The sequence below is a fragment of the Podarcis erhardii genome, assembly GCF_964252035.2.
Source record: "Podarcis erhardii genome assembly, chromosome: 9".
Classification (NCBI taxonomy): domain Eukaryota; kingdom Metazoa; phylum Chordata; class Lepidosauria; order Squamata; family Lacertidae; genus Podarcis; species Podarcis erhardii.
The window spans coordinates 9048890-9068864 of record NC_138512.1 but is presented as its reverse complement, the minus strand read 5'-3'; the positions used below and the strand labels follow the sequence as shown (position 1 = coordinate 9068864).

The following is a 19975-nucleotide window of genomic DNA, read 5'->3' as shown; positions in this document are numbered from 1 at the left end:
GGTTTTTACTTTTGCTAGAATGAAACTGTAGTCACGTCTCTTCTAGACGGCTCTTCTACTTGATTGGTTCTGTTTGTGTCTTTTTTTTAAGTTGTCATTTGTGCACAACATTTATCCATCTTTAGCTAGATCCCCCATCTTGTCTTCATGTGCTTTGTAATCGTGTAAAAACGTCCCTAGACATATCATATTGGTGACTGAAATCTAGATTTACGGTGCCATTTGGCTCCTAGCTTTTATATTTCAGTTTCTAACACTGCTCTTCTCAGTCTCCTCTTTTTCAGGCTAAACATGCCCAACTCACTCAACTGTTCCTTATCAGTTTGGTTTCCAGACCATTGATCACCTTGGTCTGTCTCCTGTTCACATGTTCCAGCTTCTTTATATTCTTCTTAAATTGTGGCCCCTAGAAATGAACACAGTACTCCAGGTGTGGTCTGACCAAGGCTGAATTACCGTATTTTTTGCTCTATAAGACTCACTTTTTCCCTCCTAAAAAGTAAGGGGAAATGTGTGTGCGTCTTATGGAGCGAATGCAGGCTGCGCAGCTATCCCAGAAGCCAGAACAGCAAGAGGGATTGATGCTTTCACTGTGCAGTGATCCATCCCTCTTGCTGTTCTGGCTTCTGAGATTCAGAATATTTTTTTTCTTGTTTTCCTCCTCCAAAAACTAGGTGCGTCTTGTGGTCTGGTGCGTCTTATAGAGCGAAAAATATGGTACTTCCCTTGGCTGGGACAGTTGATGAAGCCTAGAATCAGGGTGGATTTGATTTAAATCAATTTGATTTAAACCACTAGTCAGTAAGACTTGATTTAAATCATTTTTTTACAGAAATACTCGTTCTTGCTGGTATAATCTTAATATTTACAACCAGATGGTTTTATTTTTGGAATAATAAATTTTCAGGGTAGTTTTTAAAGTTATTGTCAGGGAACTGCCATCGGAGACAGGGAGGAGGTAAGGCGCAGCAGCGATGCAGGAGAAGGACCCAGTAGGGAGAGAGAGCTCACTTCCGCTGGGGAAGGAGATAGACGTTACGCTAGGAAGAAAGGGGAGGTTGAGGGAGCTTCGGAGGGAGGGCTCCGAGACTGTTCCAGCGAGACCAGCGGGCAGAGCACAGAGCCTCCGCTTGGGACGCCCACTCTGCGCAGAAAGCTTCCGCGCAGGGAGGCTAGGCGGAGACTTGGTGTCAAAGAACTTTTATGTTGGAAAAAGCCCACTGACGGATTCTGCCAGTGATTGAGACAGCCACGGAGGAAAGGCTGTCCAGCCGGGGAAAAGTTTGAACAAACTACTCAGCTTGGAGCAGTTTGCGGCTTACGCACAAGCAACCCCACATCCCATTACAGTTATATAAAAAATACTGATTTTGTTATACTATTAGAAATACATAGATAATTATGAAATTATTGTGAGGTTTTATAAGTTAACTGTTTATATTTGGACAACTTTTCTGCTGTACTTTATTGGAAGGGAAAAAATAATCATTTCCTTAATAACAATTGAAACAACTAAAACAATAACATTATAGCATATGTATCCATGTTTGTTAACTGATGTGGTTAAACAAAAAAAAAACTTAGTCTGAGTTTTAGCACACATGAAAAACTTACAACAAATCCTTATTTCCTGATGAATAGCCTTTGGACTGTAATGTAACTTAAATAGAAAACTATCTTTAGATAGATTTTTCCTCCAAAAGCGTTTTAAAAATCCAGTTTAAATTTAAAAATGATTTTTTAATTTATTTTTTAAAATAATTGATTTTTATCCACTCTGCCTAGCATAACATTAGCTTTTGTTGTTGTTATTGTTGACTCGTGTTAAGCTTATGGTCTACTAAGGCCCCCTAGATTCTTTTCACATTTAGGTCTGGCAAGCCACAAGTCCTCCATCTTATATTTGTGCAGCTGATTATTCCCGTTTAAATGTAGAACCTTAAATTTGTCCCTACTGACATTCATTTTCGTAGTTCTGGCCCAGTTCTCCAATCTGTTAAGGTTGTCTTGAATCCTGTTTCTGTATTTTGTGGCATTGACTATCCCTCCCAGTTTGGTGTCATTTGCGATTTGATGAGTATCCCCTCAATTCCTTCAGCCAAGTCATTATGGGCCTGGAAGGGAACCCTGTCGCACCCCACTTGTCACTTATTTCTAGGATGACGAGAAACCAGTAGTGAGAACTCTGGGTTTGGTCAGTCAACCAGCTATGAATCAACCTTAGTTATCTTGTCCAGTCCACATTTTAGTTATCTCCTCCTTGGACTAGTGCAATGCGCTCTACGTGGGGCTACCTTTGAAGGTGACCGGGAAACTACAACTAATCCAGAATGTGGTGGCTAGACTGGTGACTAGGAGTGGCCGCTGAGACCACATAACACCGATCCTGAAAGACCTACATTGGCTCCCAGTATGTTTCTGAACATAATTCAAAGTGTTGGTGCTGACCTTTAAAGCCCTAAACAGCCTTAGCCCAGTATGCCTGAAGGAGCGTCTCCACCCCCATTGTTCAACCCAGACACTGTGGTCCAGCGCCAAGGGCCTTCTGGCGGTTCCCTCACTACGAGAAGTGAAGTTACAGGGAAGCAGGCAGAGGGCCTTCTCAGTAGTGGCACCCGCTTTTGTGGAACGCCCTCCCATCAGATGTCAAGGAAATAAGCAACTTCCTGTCTTTTAGAAGACATCTGAAGGCAGCCCTGTTTAGGGAAGCTTTTAATGGTTGATTTTTTAATTTTTATTGTATTTTTACTATTTTGTTGGAAGCCGCCCAGAGTGGCTGGGGAAACCTAGCCAAATGGGTGGGGTATAAATAATAATAATAATAATAATAATAATAATAATAATAATTATACACCTTTCCAGCAAGAATAACATGGTAGACTGAAATCAAGATATACTACATCCACAGCATTCCCTGATCCATCAAGCTTGTATCTTTGTCCAAAAAAAAATGAGATTCATATGTCATGTTTTTGAAAAACCCTTGCTGGCTCTTAGTAATCATAACATCCTTTTCTAAGTGCTCACAGTCCCGACTACTTAATTATAACTTAAAATTGTTAGCCTGGAAGTAAATATTCCACAAATGAAGAATTACGCTCTCTCTTCTCTGCATCACTGCAGGGGTTTTTGTTTTTTGTTTTTTTAAAAAATACTCTAAATTAAACCTTCTCTCCCTCTGATCCGGAGTGTTTTCTCTGTACCATGTAGTACCCCCCCTTTTTTTTACTGCATCCCCATCATACACCTCCAGCCTTTAGGCTGAGTGAGACAGCTTCCTCAGGTGGCAGATGCTTGGGGCATGGAACAGACATAACTATATGTGCCAAGCAATCTGCCCTGCATCTCCTAAGCTAGTTTACTGCCCCAGAGTGTAGTGGAGGATGCTGTCCCATGGCCAGTGTTAAAGAAAATGCCATTATATAGTAACATTTGTAGAATTGAAAGGGACCCCGGGGATCAACTAGCCCTACCCTACGCAATGCAGGAATCTCAACAAAAGCATACATACAGAATAATGGGGCGGCGGGGGGGGGGGGGTATTTTCCTTTGCCTTATGCAGCAAAATGTCTTGGGGCCAGCCCTGTTTACCCCTCCTTCTTGTTTCCCAAACTTGGTTCTCCAGCTGTTTTTGGACAACAACTCCCATCATGCCTAGCTAGCAGGACCAGGGGTCAGGGATGATGGGAACTGCAGTCCAAAAACTGCTGGAGACCCAAGTTTGGGAAACACTGACCTGCCAACCTGTGCTTCTGAGATCTGCAAAAGAAGCCTTGATGGTGGTGCCCCCAACAAGAACTGTGTGTAGATAGATGACTCAGTAGATTATCGTCTTTGCAGTGGTGCCCCATGTGTAGAACTTTCCCCAGGCAGGTAATTCTGTCCCCTACATTATCGGCACTAGAGTAAAGATATTTTTGTTTACCCAAGCCACCTGGTCTTCAAGTGACAGTTTGGAATTAAGAAATACCCATAAGCTCCCAGAAGAGGTAGGCTTCCTAATTACCAGACATGCATATATATGCTTTAAAGTTCTTGAAAGTTGCCTGTTTCTTAATGTAAGTAGCTTGGGGTGGGTTGGTCGGGGGGGTAGATAGAAGCTGTGTTGTTGTCCCACTTATCTTGGGGAAAGTGGATAAAACTTTCGTGGGCAGGGATGATAGCATGCTACATTTGGAAGAATGGTCAAATATTCTGATACTTAATACTTCACTTTAACACTGGCTTTTTTATTTATTTTTCAAGCCATGCAATTCTGTCAGAAAGCTGAAAGTGTAATATTAAAAGAAAAGACAAAAATAAAGTAAAAAATAAAATTTGTCATATTTGGTGTATTGTAATAGGTGCTACTCCACTCTTCTCAAAATCTGTATTTTGTCTGCTTTTATTGAACTGTTGTACTTTGCTATAGTATTCTATTTCAAGTAACAGTAATTTTGTTAAAGACTGTTCTGTTTTGTTTTAATTGTGAGATAACTGCCAGGTATATCAAACTATTCCTGTAAGGAAAAGAAGTCTTGGGCTATGTTTTGGAATTCATTCACTGGTGTGGTTTGCTGGTAAAAGGCTTGAGGAATGTGAAGATCTGGGAGATTTGGAGGGTTTCTTACTTTATTTACCCCTGAAATTGGATATGGAAAATGAATTTCACATTGCAAAGCCAACATTTTCAGGTATCTGATCTAGGAATGTACCAGGCTTGCCGCTCATGGGTTTTGTTTTTGGAGGTGGATGGGGATAACCATGAGCATTGGTTTGCACATAATGCAAATGAAGTCTCTGGTTTCCTCCCCAGCATGTCAACAGCAGGACAAGAGTGAAGCAGAGATTTTTGAGCAGCATAGAGCAGCACACTGCTGATTCATTTTAAATCATAGTTTATTTTTAACTAATTTAGCCAAATTAGTTCCTCAGCTTCCCCCACCCCCCATTATATATGCAGCAAGGCTGGATATTTGTCATCCTCTTGGTTGAGAATGTAACAACATTTTATACCCTTAATATTATCTTTGCTATCTTTCACAGTTTACCTGGCATAAATATCCTTTGTTTATTTGGGACCTAAATTGATTAATAATACTTAATAATTAAAATTAATTCTGCAGAAACTGAAGGATCTTTGCAAAATAGTAATTAAACCATTGAGAATGTATTACAAGTGTGTAGGTAGAAGCTCCTCACTTCTTGATCTTCTCTCCTTTCCAGCTTGCCTGCTCTAGGTTTTTCTACCTACTTACTCCTCTCATTCTGCTCCCCCCTCCTTTTCTTACCATTTTTGTTGTGCCTGAATCCTAGGGAAAAGGAAGTCACTTGCTTGTTGAAGTCCGACTTCAGCGGAACTTGCTTCTAAGTAAGTGTATGTAGATTACAGCCCAAGTCCCTCAATTTTCCTCCCTTCCCAAATCTATAATTTTGGTTAAGGAATGTTGTTCAAGTTAGCTTCAACTCTCCCTACCCCTGCCAAAAAACAAATTCCCCTTGCCACCCTCTTTGGAACTCACCTGTGTGCTGTTCTTTCCTGCTGAGGTGTATCTCACTTATTTCCTATCAGCCTATTCAAGTTTCTAACTTTGCAGGGTAACTTTGCAGGGTCCCAAGTCCAGTCGGCCGCTGAAAGGATCCCAGAGAGAAAATTGAAGTCAATCCTGCTACTGAAAGAGTTCTGGATTAAGCTTAGAGCACTGGTTCCCACTTAGCTAAGTGCTGTTGACCTCCTTTTTCAAAAGCCAAGCCATGGCCTCCATACTTCTGAAGATTTTGATAGCTCTGTGGTAGGGCTGGGCAATGTTGGTTAAACTGTGATGCTGAAAAATAAACTGCATTGGCCCCAGCCGGTGGGGTGTCAGGTGAAACTGCCGCAGCTCTCACCATGCAAACTGAGGTGCTTTCACCCCAGCGCCTTGCGGGTTGTGGCCAATACTTATGCGCGACCAGCAACGGACTCTGGGCTCCTTGGGCAGGCTCTGTGTGTTTGACTACCTTAGCCTTTACCCGAGTGGGTGTGCTGCCTCTTTCTTCCAGGAGGTCATTGTTGGAAGGAAAGACACAGTCCACCCTCCCGGGTGAAGTCTGCAAGGAGTGGGCTCAGGGCTCTCTCAGCTGGGAAGGACAGGCCTCATGTTTCCCAGCTAAGCAGCCCCGATCCCACTCCTACTCTTGTGCAAGCAGGAGTGGAGGCGGGACTCTGAGGCTGAGGAGGGGGAACATTTTAACAGAGCCCCCATTCCGCCTCTGGCTCCTGCGAACCGGTGGCGGGTCAAGGGCTCCATAAACTGCTTTGCTGAGGGGAGGGCAGCAGCATGCTCCTCAGCCAAGCAGTTTAAGAAAGTGGAGGGAAGAACAAGCTTTATCGGCAATTCGCCAGTGCAGCTTGTTTCTCCCTCTGCCTGCGCAGAATGTGATGGCGGTTTCACCAGCAGTATATCGCTGGTGAAACTGCCACTGCTTGGGTCCCTCTGCCTCCAGCTCCTGGCTAGTTTGTATCTCCCTCAGCACGCTAGGTGCTGGAGGCAGAGGGACTTAAGCGGTGACTGTTTCACCAGCGATATACCACTGAGTGAAGCTGTCATCGTGGTCTCCCCTCCATACTGATCCTGGGTGATATATCGCCCAGGCCTACTCTATGGTCGTTTTTGTTATGTGAATGGTGCCACACACCCCCTGGGTGAGTTAAAGAGATCCCCTGACATTTGGGGACTGCTGGCTTAGAGGATGTGTAGGTCAGAGTGTGCATACACCTTGTCCAAAGTTGACCCTTGATCTGTTTTCATTATTTCCTGAATATGTATAGGTACCATAATAAACTAGATGAGCTCCGAGTTTTGCTAAAAAAATTTGGGGTGCTGTATGTCTTCTGTAAACAAATAAAGGCTCTTACCCTTTTGGTGTTCCTTGCTAATCTAAGCCTCAACCCTTCTGCTGTGTTCTGTCACTCTTCTGAGTGACCGTGTCCAGCATCTTCACTACAGACACACCAGGACCTGTAGACCTATAAAAGATTAACTAGGTGCTGGCAAAAAGAATACTGGCATGTCTGTCAATAAAATACTATATGGAATTGGAAAACTAGTCAGATAGAGTGACAGACATGAGAAGACAGCATGATGATGTCAAAGATCTTCCATGAACTTGGATTTTCATTTGTTATATGTATTGGGGGTTGAGTAGGAGTCCAGCCCATGAAACCATTAGTGGGAAGATCCTACCAATGCATCTAATGAGTCTAATGTCTTGAGCAGGATTTCAGCTGCTGATTTTACTTAGGTAACATATTTAGGATTCAGTGTTCTCTGAAATACAGTGGTACCTCCGGTTGCGCACGGGATCTGTTCTGGATCTGCGGATCTGCACATGTGCGCATGGTGAAACGTGGAAAAATACTTCCAGGTTTGCTGCATTCGCATCTCATATGTGGAGATGCACATAGGCGCTGGTCTTTGCTGCTGCCGCCCCTTTCAGGTATTCCATATCCTGCAAGGCTATCAATAGCTTCTCACTTTAATGGCTATGCCAGGGCAGTCCAACTTTCCATGCCCAGTAGGTTGCAATAATATTTTGACACTGAGTCTGTGAGCCACACACTGAATTAAATTTCCATATCATAAATTAAAGTGTTCACAAAATAATAAAATTATTTAATATACCCTATTTTTCACTCTATAAGACGCACCAGATCATAAGACACACCTAGTTTTTGGAAGAGGAGAACAGAAGGGCAGCCCTTCTCCCATCTTGGGGAAAAGCCCCCAAGAGCCGCACACACGCTCCACGCGGCTCTTTAAAGGGAGCACTGAGCAGACCCTCCCTCCTGCATTTGCACCATAAGGCACACACACATTTCCCCTTACTTTTTAGGAGGGGAAAAGTGCGTCTTATAGAGCGAAAAATACGGTACATGGTACCCCTGACTGTTAGGTCCAGTCCTGGATGGTTGCGCACTCATCTCGCTCTATAGGCTGAGGGAGCCGGTGTTTGTCCGCAGGCAGCTTCCGGGTCATGTGGCCAGCATGACTAAGCCGCTTCTGGCGAACCAGAGCAGTGCACGGAAACGCCGTTTACCTTACCGCCGGAGCGGTACCTATTTATCTACTTGCATTTTGACGTGCTTTCGAACTGCTAGTTGGGCAGGAGCTGGGACCGAGCAACGGGAGCTCACCCCGTCACAGGGATTCGAATCGCCAACCTTCTGATTGGCAAGTCCTAGGCTCTGTAAACAGATTTAATACACAAACAGATGTATCCGCGTTCGTTAACAGTGCAGGACCCTTTTTCAAGACTTTAAGTTGTTTTCTTGAATGTTGCTGAGGGCTTTCAAAAAATACTTCGTGAGCTGCAGGTTGGACCACCCTGAGCTATGCTCTGCCTCCACTGTCAGAGACAGTATGCTTATAAATACAAGTTGCTGGAAACAGCAGGAGGGGAAAGTGTTCTTGTTCTTGGGTCCTGCTTGTGGGACTCCATCAGTCTGTGTGGCCATTGTGGGAAACAGGTTGCTGAACTGATGGATCACTGGCCTGATCCAGCAGGCTGTTGTTATATTCTTAATAGTAGTATGTCCCATAGCTTGAGAATCATTGGCTCGCTATTCCTAAATTGGGCTTGCTGCTGATAGCTCTCTGCCTCAAGTTTTCTGCACATAAAACTTATATATTTATCTGAGCATTGGAGCAGGTAGCTCTTCCTAAGCAGTGGAGGGTTAGAGTTTTGTCATCCTTACCATTCAGATCCGTTTTGAGTGTTGGTTGTTCATTGGTTGTGCTTCATCCCTCTTCTGGTCTGATTGCCATTTGGTGTGCTGTGCTGCTGGTAGACATCTTGTGTCATTATAGATGATCATATAGGTGGCTACTTAAATTCAAATTAAACTGCTGCAAAGGCCTGCAGCATTAAAAAGTATTTGAGACATCTGAAAGTAAAAAATGAGGATGCCTGCTAAATCTCTGCTGGAATAGTGCTCCACAGCATAGGACACTGCAGACAGTACTCCTATGGATGATTTCCATCAATGGAATATTTTTTTTTTTCCATTCTCAGATGTGATGGAATAGGTAGGGGCTTCTTGCTACAAGAACAGGAGGAGGGAATATTGTTTACCCCCAGCACCACCTTCCAATTTATTCAAAGGGTTCTTGCTATCCAGAACAGACTTTTCATGGTGCATAGAGAGCAGAAAGAATGGATTAAAATCACATCCCACCTGTAGGAACATGCAGTTTGCAGAGGTTCATGCTGAATACAACCCTACAGGTGCAGATTTTAACATGTTTATTATATAAAATTAAGATTGCATTTTAAGATGGAATATCTTAGAGATGCTTCAGATATCAGAATATTTTAAAAAATCACAATTATTAACTCATTCTACTTGTTTTCCAAGTCAAACGGATTAGAAAATGAATGTCCCTATAATTAACATGTCACAGAACTGAGATATAATACTTTAGGTTGTCTATTGGTTACTCAGCCAGACATTATAAGTTTTCTTATAGTATAATAATCACCCTGTTCATACATCATGGGTACCCAGTTTCTATACCATACTTAGCAGACTGGAACATGCTTATCTGCTTCCTGCTTACCTTTTCTGTCTCCTGCCATGGGCCATAGCCAATACTGTAATCTGTGCAAAAGTGTACTGATTCAGATTAACTCTACATGTTGAAACAGTAACCATAGCTCAACATTTTCCCATATGTGTATGTAATATACAGAGGAGTCACAACTTCAGATTTATATCCTCATGAACTTTATGTCTTGGAAATGTATGTGTGGTGTATTTCGAATACATTGGCAAGTTTCTTTCATAATACGCAGAAGATGGAGAAATCTGTAGCAAAGGAGGAGGCCGTGTGTGACCTTGCCATTGTTTTACAGCCGTGGCAGATTTATTGATTACATTATTCGACCAGAAGATGTTCTATATTCATTTAATATTTGAAAGTACTTTTATGAATTTGGTTGTGAGGGCATTTGAGTATCTTAAAACAAGCCTTTGCATCTTCTAGTGTTACTCTAGCGCCACCATGAACTCAAAACAAGATAATGTGCTGAACATTAGGTATTAGGTGCATAACTAAGTTGATGTACAATGTTACCTTAATTTTCTTCTCCATACTATATAGCAATATTATTTCTGTGATGAGGTATTCTCAGAAACTGAAAGATGTGATGGAGCCACGTTGATGTTTAGATCACTGAGTCAACAGAATATGACTTTATGGCACAATAAGCTTTAAAAGTTCTTTGGCACTTCCTCCATTAGTATAACTCTTTTAAACAAAAGAAGTCCAAATATCTCTTCCACACCATCTCAAAAATAAAACTACATTTGAAGTCGCCGCTCTGTATTCTTTCTTTCTTTCTTTCTTTCTTTCTTTCTTTCTTTCATATGTCTTATACATCTTTCATTGGGGAGTAGAAGTTGACAAATAAAGGTGGAGTGCATGTGAACACTTTATGATCTTACAAAGTATTATTAGAAGTGAGTTAGAGTTGGCACAATTGTCAAATATGGTCAATTGATTGCTTAGTATTTGATCTTGGTCAAATATGGTTAAATATTCAAAGAACAAAATAGCATACCTTTTTGAAAACTCATTAATGGTAAAATTTGTTAGTAAGATTGGGAGTGACGGCAGCAAAGGCATGAGAACTGCAAATCCTGCAACAGTCCAAGGCAGATCTGCTACTGTCTCACTGATAATGTACACAGGAACATAAGCATTCATCAGTGGCAATGTTTAGTGCACAGTGTGTCTAACTAGGATCATAGAGACTTTGGTTTAGAGCAGTGTTTCTCAAACTTGGGTCCCTGACTGCTGTTGGACTACAACTCCCATCATCCCTGACTACTGGCCCTGCTAGTTAGGGATGATGGGAGCTGTAGTCCAACAACAGGTACCCAAGTTTGAGAAGCACTGGTTTAGAGTTTGATTTGGCCAAGAAGAACATTATGTGATGTTGGCCCCTGCTTTCCTCCACCAGCCCCTTCTGCCCTCTGGTTTGTTAAAAATCCAGTTCAGCACTGAATGATACGTTTGAGAAATGTGAGACAGAACAAAAATCAATATTCATTTTGAGACCTGCTGCTTTATTTTAGTAATGAGAAGTCTGTATCCTTCCAAACATTTTTGGGCTCCTTACATCATCTGCAGTTAGTGTTAGAAACAGAGATGGAAAAGCTAGGAGCCAAAGGATCCCAGAACCTGGGTTACAGGCACAAAAACAAAATGGCTAGTCACCCCCCCCCAAATGCAGCAACACTTTCTGTTTATGTTTTTGAAACGCATGAACTAATATGCAATTTACATCAGTGACAGTTTGCTGCTATCATATTTTTAAGAGCAGCTCTTAATTGGATACCACAAACATAAATGGGGCTCAGTCTCAGCAATCGTTGCCAGCCATAAGTATATAAATACTGGTGTGTGGGTGGGTGTGTCCGTGTCCGTCAGTCTTAACTCAATATGTTATGTTGCAGCTTCAGCAAGTACCGCAGTCACAGTTAAATGTGTCTCTTACAGTATATCAAACTTATTAGAAGAACAGGCCTAACAACACAACCCTGGCCATTTCTACACGAAAATAGATCCTACTGAAATAGATCAAGGCAAATGGGATTGGGGTTGCAACATAATTTACTATTTTTTGGCAGTAACTCTCCATTTGCAAGAAAACATTTTTTTTGCAGGACTGCCTGTACAGCTGAACCTTCAGAATCCTGTTACATGAAAGGTTCTGGGTACCTGGGATGCCACATTTACCATGGCAAACCAAATATGTAAATGTTAATGCATTTTGCAGGCCTTCCTTTTAATATACAGAATTTGAGAATCTCACTAAAAGATTAATGTTAGCACCATCCCCTCCTTCTCCCTTGAAGGCTGCCATGTCCTTTCAAGAGTGTTTTCTTGTCCCAGCCAATGTGAGTCCAATATTATGAGATTCATTACAATAAAACAACGAGGTGGCAGACTTACAAAGTGGGTTTAAATGAGTCTTTAAAATGCCATAATATTCTTCCTAAATATTACTCCATAGCATTCCTTCAAAACATTGGGGGTTGGGGGAAGAGAGGAGGTCCCAAACTTCTCCAAAGCATCCTTCCGGCACCTCATTATGTAAACCAGAAAGGAATGCCCACAAATGGAGGAAATAAACTTGTTGCTAAAATAACAACAAAGCAACCTCCCATTCTTCCTTGATTCCCTTCCTCCCTTCCAAAAGCAAAGCTCATTTTGCTTAAAAGAATGTCCATAAAAACCCCTTCTCTTCTAAAATAAGGGGGTGGGGGAAGATGACCACCTGGAGGAGAAGGAAGAGGGGGAGACAGACCAATTCATGCCTTTCCTACATGGGAGCAAAGAACAGAAAGCAAACTGAAAAATGTGTGCCTCATTAACAACAGACAGCCTTTGGAATCCTCAGGAGGTTGGGAGCAGCCCACCATAGAAGGACAGTTTGCTTTGTCTCCTATAAAGTTGGATTCAAAGCTTCCCTCCTACCCCCAAGAGATAAGTAATCCAAAGCACATGAAGTACAGTGGTGCCTCGCAAGACGAAAAGAATCCGTTCCGCGAGTCTCTTCGTCTAGCGGTTTTTTCATCTTGCGAAGCAACCCTCTTAGCGGATTAGCGCTATTAGCGGCTAAGCGGCTCTTAGCGGCTTAGAAAAAGGGGGGGGGAGCGAAAAGACTTGCAAGGCGTTTTCGTCTTGCGAAGCAAGCCCATAGGGAAATTCTTCTTGCGAAGCGCCTCGAAAAACAGAAAACCCTTTTGTCTAGCGGGTTTTTCGTCTTGCGAGGCATTCGTCTTGCGGGGCACCACTGTAGCTTCATTCACAGGTGGATTGTTTACTTATGCAAAAAGTTCCACAATGGAGTGTCTCTAGCACAGGGGTCAGCAAACTTTTTCAGCAGGGGGCCGGTCTGCTGTCCCTCAGACCTTGTGGGGAGCCGGACTATATTTTATTTTGGGGTGGGGGACTGAACAAATTCCTATGCCCCACAAATAACCCAGAGATGCATTTTAAATAAAAGGACACATTCTACTCATGTAGAAACACTTATTCCTGCACCATCCACGGGCCGAATTTAGAAGGCAATTGGGCTGGATCTGGCCCCTGGGCCTTAGTTTGCCTACCCATGCTAGGCTAGCATATCAACAATAGTTGTTAACAGCTGCCCTTGCTGTCCTGCAGTGGAGATTACTTTCATGGGCAAATGAGGTGACTGCAATTCTTAACTTGGTCACTAGATGGTGATCTTAAGTCGCAAAAAAACAAAAAGGCACCAGTAATTTCGGACTGTGTGCAGTTGGCATGGCCAGTGGTCAGGAATGATGGGAGTTGTAGTCTAGCAACATCTGAAGATCCACAAGTCCCCCTGCCCCCAATTCATTCCATAAACTGGTAACGAAAAATGATCCTGGCCATTGCTGCCACCTGCTACTCAGGTGGAGCAGCATCCAGTAATGTCCCCCACTTAAGCTGCAAACCTTCGGAGGATGTGTGAGACCAGATTTATTGAAACTGGTCATGAATTTATTGATTAAGATTCTATTAGTTTACCATCATGTATACCAAAATGCCTCTTTTCTATAGGTAGGTAGCTAGCTAGAAGGGAAGGTTAGTAAAACTATGCAAATGTTAAATATGCTTTCTGTTTTAAAACATTTACTGTATGTATATAATAAAACTGTAAGCAGTTGTGTGCTAAAAGACTTGCGCCCTTAAACTGTTTTCAGTCCAGGTCTAATTTCAAACAAAGTTATAGTTGTGTTCTCTGCAACAAGCAGCATATGAATGGAAATTAGAGCTTTTGAAATTTTGCCTACTTCTTCAATGTTTACTGTCTTGCATATATCATTCTAGTATGGGAAGGGGCAGTATCTCTGGTGTGGGACATGTGTTCCTTCTGGGTAGTTTGTGCGCTCAGCTCTGGGCTCCAAGAAGCAAAATAGAGGAATGGTATTTGACTACTGAATGATATTTATATTTTCCTTCCCTGGTGTGGTTATTGCTGCCTTCTAGATTGCCTCCATTTTGGGCAAGCTGTACACTTCTTTGATTTGACTTCCTGTTGACTTTATAAACCATGCAAATAATGATGCCTATCCTAAGAGGCTATGTTATCATAACGGTAGTTTGTAAAGAAAACTACCTTTACAATGTATTATGACCATACATAGTAGCAAAGGTATATCTAAAGGGGGCCTCTGGATTCCTCCATTCATTAGGCTTTTAGCATATGCAATATAGGTAATGTTTGGTGATCCAAAATGTATGTGCAATGTAAATATATGCTATACACCAGGGTTTCACAAACTTGGATCTCCAGCTGTTTTTGGACTATAACACCCATTATCCCTAGCTAGCAGAAGCAGTGGTCAAGGATGATAATTGTAGTCCAAAAATAGCTGGAGACCCAAGTTTGGGGAAGCCCTGCTTTGCACATTCTGCACATGTAAAATAGGAAAATAGCTACTGGCCTTTCACTTATATACCAAGCCAGTGACAGTTGCGTTTTAAACTTACTGTATATGGCAACAATCACAGAGCTCCTGAGCTGGAGAAGAAGTTATTTCTGTAACAGAGGAACTTCCTCATCCAGTTATGTACCTTGCCCAAATCAGCTATTAAACCGTGTTCCAAAATACTTAAATCTTAGAGGTGGAATGAGTAACATCATAGCCTTGGTGTGTCCACAAGTTAACTAACATTTGAGGGAAGAACAAGAAAGGAGGAGGCAGAATTCATTCCACTCTGTATATAAATCGTAGCTGTCATACTAACTTTGATCTTGCAAACTTGGCCAAACATTATCAAATAAATAATAATACAGATGTCCAGTTAACACATAATATTAAACCAAACTGGTTGTGAATTCTTGCGAGTATTAAAATGTAAAATATAAATTACACAAAAGAGAGATAATGTACTGTAGTAACACAAGGGTGGGTTGTAATTTTACTTCAGAGAAATATAGACAGTAACTCTTTTAATTTTTAAATAAACTTTGTAAATATTGAGGAACTGAACAATAAAGAGATCCTCTTATTAACCAACAATCCATATAATAAGTTAATCCTAGCAGTACTACCTATTAGGAAGTGCCCAGTAGTGCCTGGATATTTTTAGAAACCAACAAATACTGTGAATTTTAAATGGATAGTGCAATTTGTGAGTTTGGAGCCATCATGCAAAAATTATGTCTAGTTACTCCAAAAGCATATTTCAGTCCACCATCTTGATTAAAAATTAAACATCTGAATAGCATCTTGGTGGTGATGAAGTCTTCCATCCCCACCACTGGAGTACAAGAACTGAGTTTGGTGATGATATCTCAAGATTCAAGCAAAACTAAGTCAAATAATGGGCAAAGACAAGTTTCTGTGAGATCCAGACTTTGACAAACAGCACTGACCCCACCTTAGAAACCCTCTGCCAAGTATGACAATGTTACCTACACAGGTATCTAAACGTATAGTGAACAAACAAATGGACAGACAAACCTTTTTCCAAAATATCTAGTAGATATCTTGGGAACAAAGCTCTGGAAATTCTGTTTCTTGATCCTACAAGCCACAACATTGTGTGAAGGGATTTCAGAGATTTGGTGGGCTGGGACACACAATTTTAAGTGGGTGCAATTCACCGGAGTTCTCACACAAGCCATGATCTCTCCTCCCCCCCCACCCTAAATGCTCTATTCCGAGATGCATTTGTGGGCTAGGGGGAGATTATGTACAAGGTTATCGTGGATGGTGCCATTCTGTCAATAACGCCACTCCCCCAAAAAATACCACTTGGAAGATACCCACTAGCCAATTAGCACTGAGAAGAAACTCCATTTAGTGTCTTGTCCCCAAATGTAATGATATACTTTTCCCACTGCTACATTTGTGTAAATAACTTTTTGATGTAATTGTAAAATGTTTTAATTTTTCTTTTTGGTAGGTTTTGAAAGTATTTTAGAAGGGCTTTATGGACCAAGGCTACGAAGAGACCTCAGTTTATTTGAAGGTAAAAAAAAGTTTGAAGTGCTTAAAGGCTACCTTTAAATAATGTGACAATTTGAAGCATGTTTTTGAAAAATAAGGAATTGTGCTGGGGAATTTTAGTGTTTGTTGTCTTTGTTATCTTCTCTACAAGTGCTTTTCCATTTCTTTTAACCTTGATTTAAGATTAGTTTAACGTCCTTGATTTAACATAAGTGTTCCTGATATTTTGTTCACTTTAGAATATTGACACTGTTAGTTTCTTTTTGGGGTATTACCTAATGAAAGGAATAGCAGGAATCGGTGTACTGCTAAGATTATTTTTGAACTAATTAAATATGATAATGGTAATGATTTTGCACCATTATTATCATAACAGGATAAAGTCTCACTTTTCTGAATCCTGTGCAAATGTATATTTGTAAAAATATATTTATTTTAATAAATTATTGTTTAGTTAAAAAAAACTTTTTAAAAGAGAGTTGGTGCAGTGGCTGAGGACTAGATTCCAGAGTCGTCAGAATCAAGTAGTAAAGCTTTTCCCATGTTTATGGCTTCAACGCTATTGCTTCTGCCATAAAAAAAGATGTTAACAGGGAAAATAACAAGAGACTTCAAAGAAGTCAGGAAGACTACTTTTTGGGTGCCTTGCACATCAGTCTACTTGTTCTCTGTGTTGGGATTGTTGATTGTTCTCTACAGTGGTGCCCCGCAAGACGAATGCCTCGCAAGACGGAAAACTCGCTAGACGAAAGAGTTTTCCGTTTTGGAGGTGCTTCGCAAAACGAATTTCCTATGGGCTTGCTTCGCAAGACGAAAATGTCTTGCGAGTTCCTGTGGGTTTTTTTTCCTTTCCCCCCCCTTTTTCTAAGCCGATAAGCCGCTAATAGCGCTAAGCCGATAAGCCGTCAATGGGCTTGCTTCGCAAGACGAAAAAACCGCTAGACGAAGAGACTCGCGGAACGGATTCTTTTCGTCTTGCAAGGCACCACTGTACTGTGATTGGAAACTGCTTGGAAATGAGTTGTCTAGACAGGGCAGAGAGGAATAGAAGTGGCCTTGGTATGCATATTCCAAGGCAGGAGCAGGTAGGGCTGGGGCAGAGAGATAGGCTTATGGGCAGAATGCTGGTAGACGTTTGAAGGTTATCTCCCCTTCCCCATCTCATTGTTCTAGCAGCACCCCTTTTGTTTTTAAGCTTCTGTTTCTCAATTCAGGTCCATTAATAGATTTCATTATTGATTAAGATACTAAGCTAGTGTTTTATCACAGAAGCCTGGTCAGATGATGCTGAGTTAAAAGTCAGCTTTATCCACTGGATTTTTCTGTGTTGCAGTATCTTAAACCTAGAAGACGGGTAGTGGAGATTCTGTTGCAATTTCACCATTTAAAAATTTTCTGGCAGTCATTTTGAATGTTCTTAAGGGCCAGTGTTAGAGACAAAACTGGGCTTCTGGTGGATGTATCACCCAATCTGCAGTCCAACAGTCTTCCTACCTAAGTTAGCTGGACGGCCTCAGTTTCCTAGGAATGTTTTCTGAGGGATTTCATCCATGCTGAGATCTACCGATACTTGTCATGTTAGTATTTCATGATCTCCATGACAGCTATGAGTCTGTCTGTTAATATCTGTCAACACGCAAGTGTCTGGACACGGTTTTGCTTTCATGTTGTGTTGATTGGGATGACAGTGTTTTTGTGTTGATTGGGATGACAGTGATCCGAAGGTGGTCATGGCTGCAACACTACTTGGTAGGCTTAGTGGACTTCCCCTCCTCTGTAGATATGGTTACCTACCTAAATACGCCACCTGCGGAGACAGACATATCAAGCTGGTTTCCTAAAAGTTGTAGGGGATTTTCATGCCGCTGTAGCTGACATTCCTCTTGAAATATAGTGATTTTTGGAATTTGGAAATGGTCCAAGATGCTGTATTACTCCTGAGCATCCTCTCCTGTTGGAAAACACAATGACAAGAACAATAAAGGAAACAATAAAGGCCTTCTAGGTACTAGAAAAAATCCTAGTGTTAGAAACAGAATTAGCTGGTGCTAGACTCTTAGGCTTTATGCTAGTGTGTTAAATTTTGTAAACAAACACAACCCAATCTGAATGAAGTATGGAGTAATATTCAAAGTTCCTTAAAACAAATACAGTGGTACCTCGAGTTACAAACGCTTCAGGTTACAAACTCTGCTAACCTGGAAGAGTTACCTTGAGTTGAGAACTTCGCCCCAGGATGAGAACGGAAATCATGTGCCGGCAGCCGCAAGAGGCCCCATTAGCGAAAGCACGCCTCTAGTTAATAACAGTTTCAGGTTAAGAACGGACCTCTGGAACAATTTAAGCTCGTAATTAGAGGTACCACTGTAACTTGTGTTTCACATATCCAATATTAGAGGGGAGAATACATCTCAGTCTGTTCAATAGAGAGTGTTATATTGGAATCCTATGCATGTTTATTCAAAAATAAGTTTCATGGGGTATACTCCCAAGTTAGGTAGATGTAGCAGAGGTAGCCAACATGAGGGCATCCTGGGGTTTGGGATGGCAACCTTAGTCATTCTTAGTTCCCACTGAAATCTGTCATAGTTACTTGCACTTAGGCTCCATTGAAATAAACAGAAAAAGTCACTAATCTGCTTGGGCTCCAAACTAATACAGTATATCTTTTTGAAAACAATGTGCTGTGTACATATGCAATCTTCTCATGGTGACAGCTCATTGTAAAAGTATCTCTTCTTAAGAATAGTTAAACAGATAATTGCCTTTGGTAGTAGTCAATTATAAGTTTCTTTAACACTTTATTTTTATAATTTTCTTTTAATTTCCCCCTCTAGACTGTGAACCAGAAGAAGTGGCTGACTGGTCTATGGATGAAAAATGTTCCTTTTGTAATTTACATAAAGACACAGTCAGTGTGAGTATGTGTGCTATAAATTGTTGAAAGAGATGGTTTCTGATATATTTATTAAAATCTTATTTGAATTCAAATTATTTTACAGTATAAAAGATCTGATGAATGCATATTTTTAAAATGGAAAGCCTTCTTAATCTTAGTTACTATTTGCAAACTTTTAGAGCCATAATTTACCCATATTTAGAAGTGTTCTTTATACCTTTTAGGATCATACGACAATTATTGGTTCTTTGCAGTCAACACCTACAGAGGAACTATCATCTCAGGGCCAGTCCAACACTGATAAAATTGAGTGCCAAGCAGAGAATTACCTAAATGCACTCTTTCGCAAGAAAGGTAATATTACTTCAATTGATGTCATAATTGATTGCATTTGTCTACTAATTATTTTGAATCACTTTCAACATGCAACCCTTCAATTGGATATTGCCATCCCTTTGCAGTTTTCATATGTTCTGTTTGCCATTGCCAGTCTGTCCCGTGTCGCTTTATATTCTTCTTTATTTTTATTTTTTTAAAAATTTAAAACCTTTTCTAATGGTAAGCATTTCTGATGCACTTACCTTATGCTAAAGCTACTTTAAGGGGGAACTGGTTATGGGATGGGCCTCCCTTTTGGTTGCCATAGAACTGTATGCAGGATGGTCCTGTATCTATGCTGGAGCTACTTGTGGAGAGCAAAGGGAGAGTAGTTAGCAGTAGTCAGCAGCCTGAACACATACACTTCATAGAATGCATGGCTGTGACTGTTTCCATAATTTCTTGCCTTTTTGAGCAAATATACACTAGGCTTTTCAGTCAAGGGCATGGATGGTGGTGTACACCTCTGCTTTCCAGGCATTGTTTATTTAGCACATAATATATAACGGCAATATTTTAGTTTGTCAGCTTTCATGTAATATATGCATGACTATATACTCTTGTGCCAATTAGAGCTGGGCAATGTATCAGTACATTGTCAAAAAATCAGTTTGAAGTTCACATTGTGGTAACACTTTCATAATATTCAACGTGGTGATATATCGCGAATCACTACGTGTGCGCTATGTAAAAAATTGTGA

General features: G+C 41.1%; 1 protein-coding gene and 1 long non-coding RNA gene across 8 annotated transcripts in view; both read left to right on the top strand.

The window, feature by feature from the left end:
• Window positions 1-19975, top strand: part of LCORL (ligand dependent nuclear receptor corepressor like) — a 60652-nt gene that overhangs the window by 3892 nt on the left and 36785 nt on the right. For all 7 annotated transcript variants that reach the window (XR_014160223.1, XM_081876181.1, XM_081876180.1 and 4 more), the window contains exons 2-4: window positions 15954-16019; window positions 18835-18914; window positions 19121-19250. Coding sequence is in view for 6 of the 7 variants with exons in the window: in XM_081876181.1 (XP_081732307.1) it covers window positions 15954-16019; window positions 18835-18914; window positions 19121-19250 (276 nt within the window). In the remaining variant the exon portion in view is untranslated. The remainder of the gene's footprint in view (window positions 1-15953; window positions 16020-18834; window positions 18915-19120; window positions 19251-19975) is intronic.
• LOC309350001 overlaps window positions 1-19975 on the top strand; it is a 240408-nt gene that overhangs the window by 184429 nt on the left and 36004 nt on the right. The window lies entirely within an intron of this gene.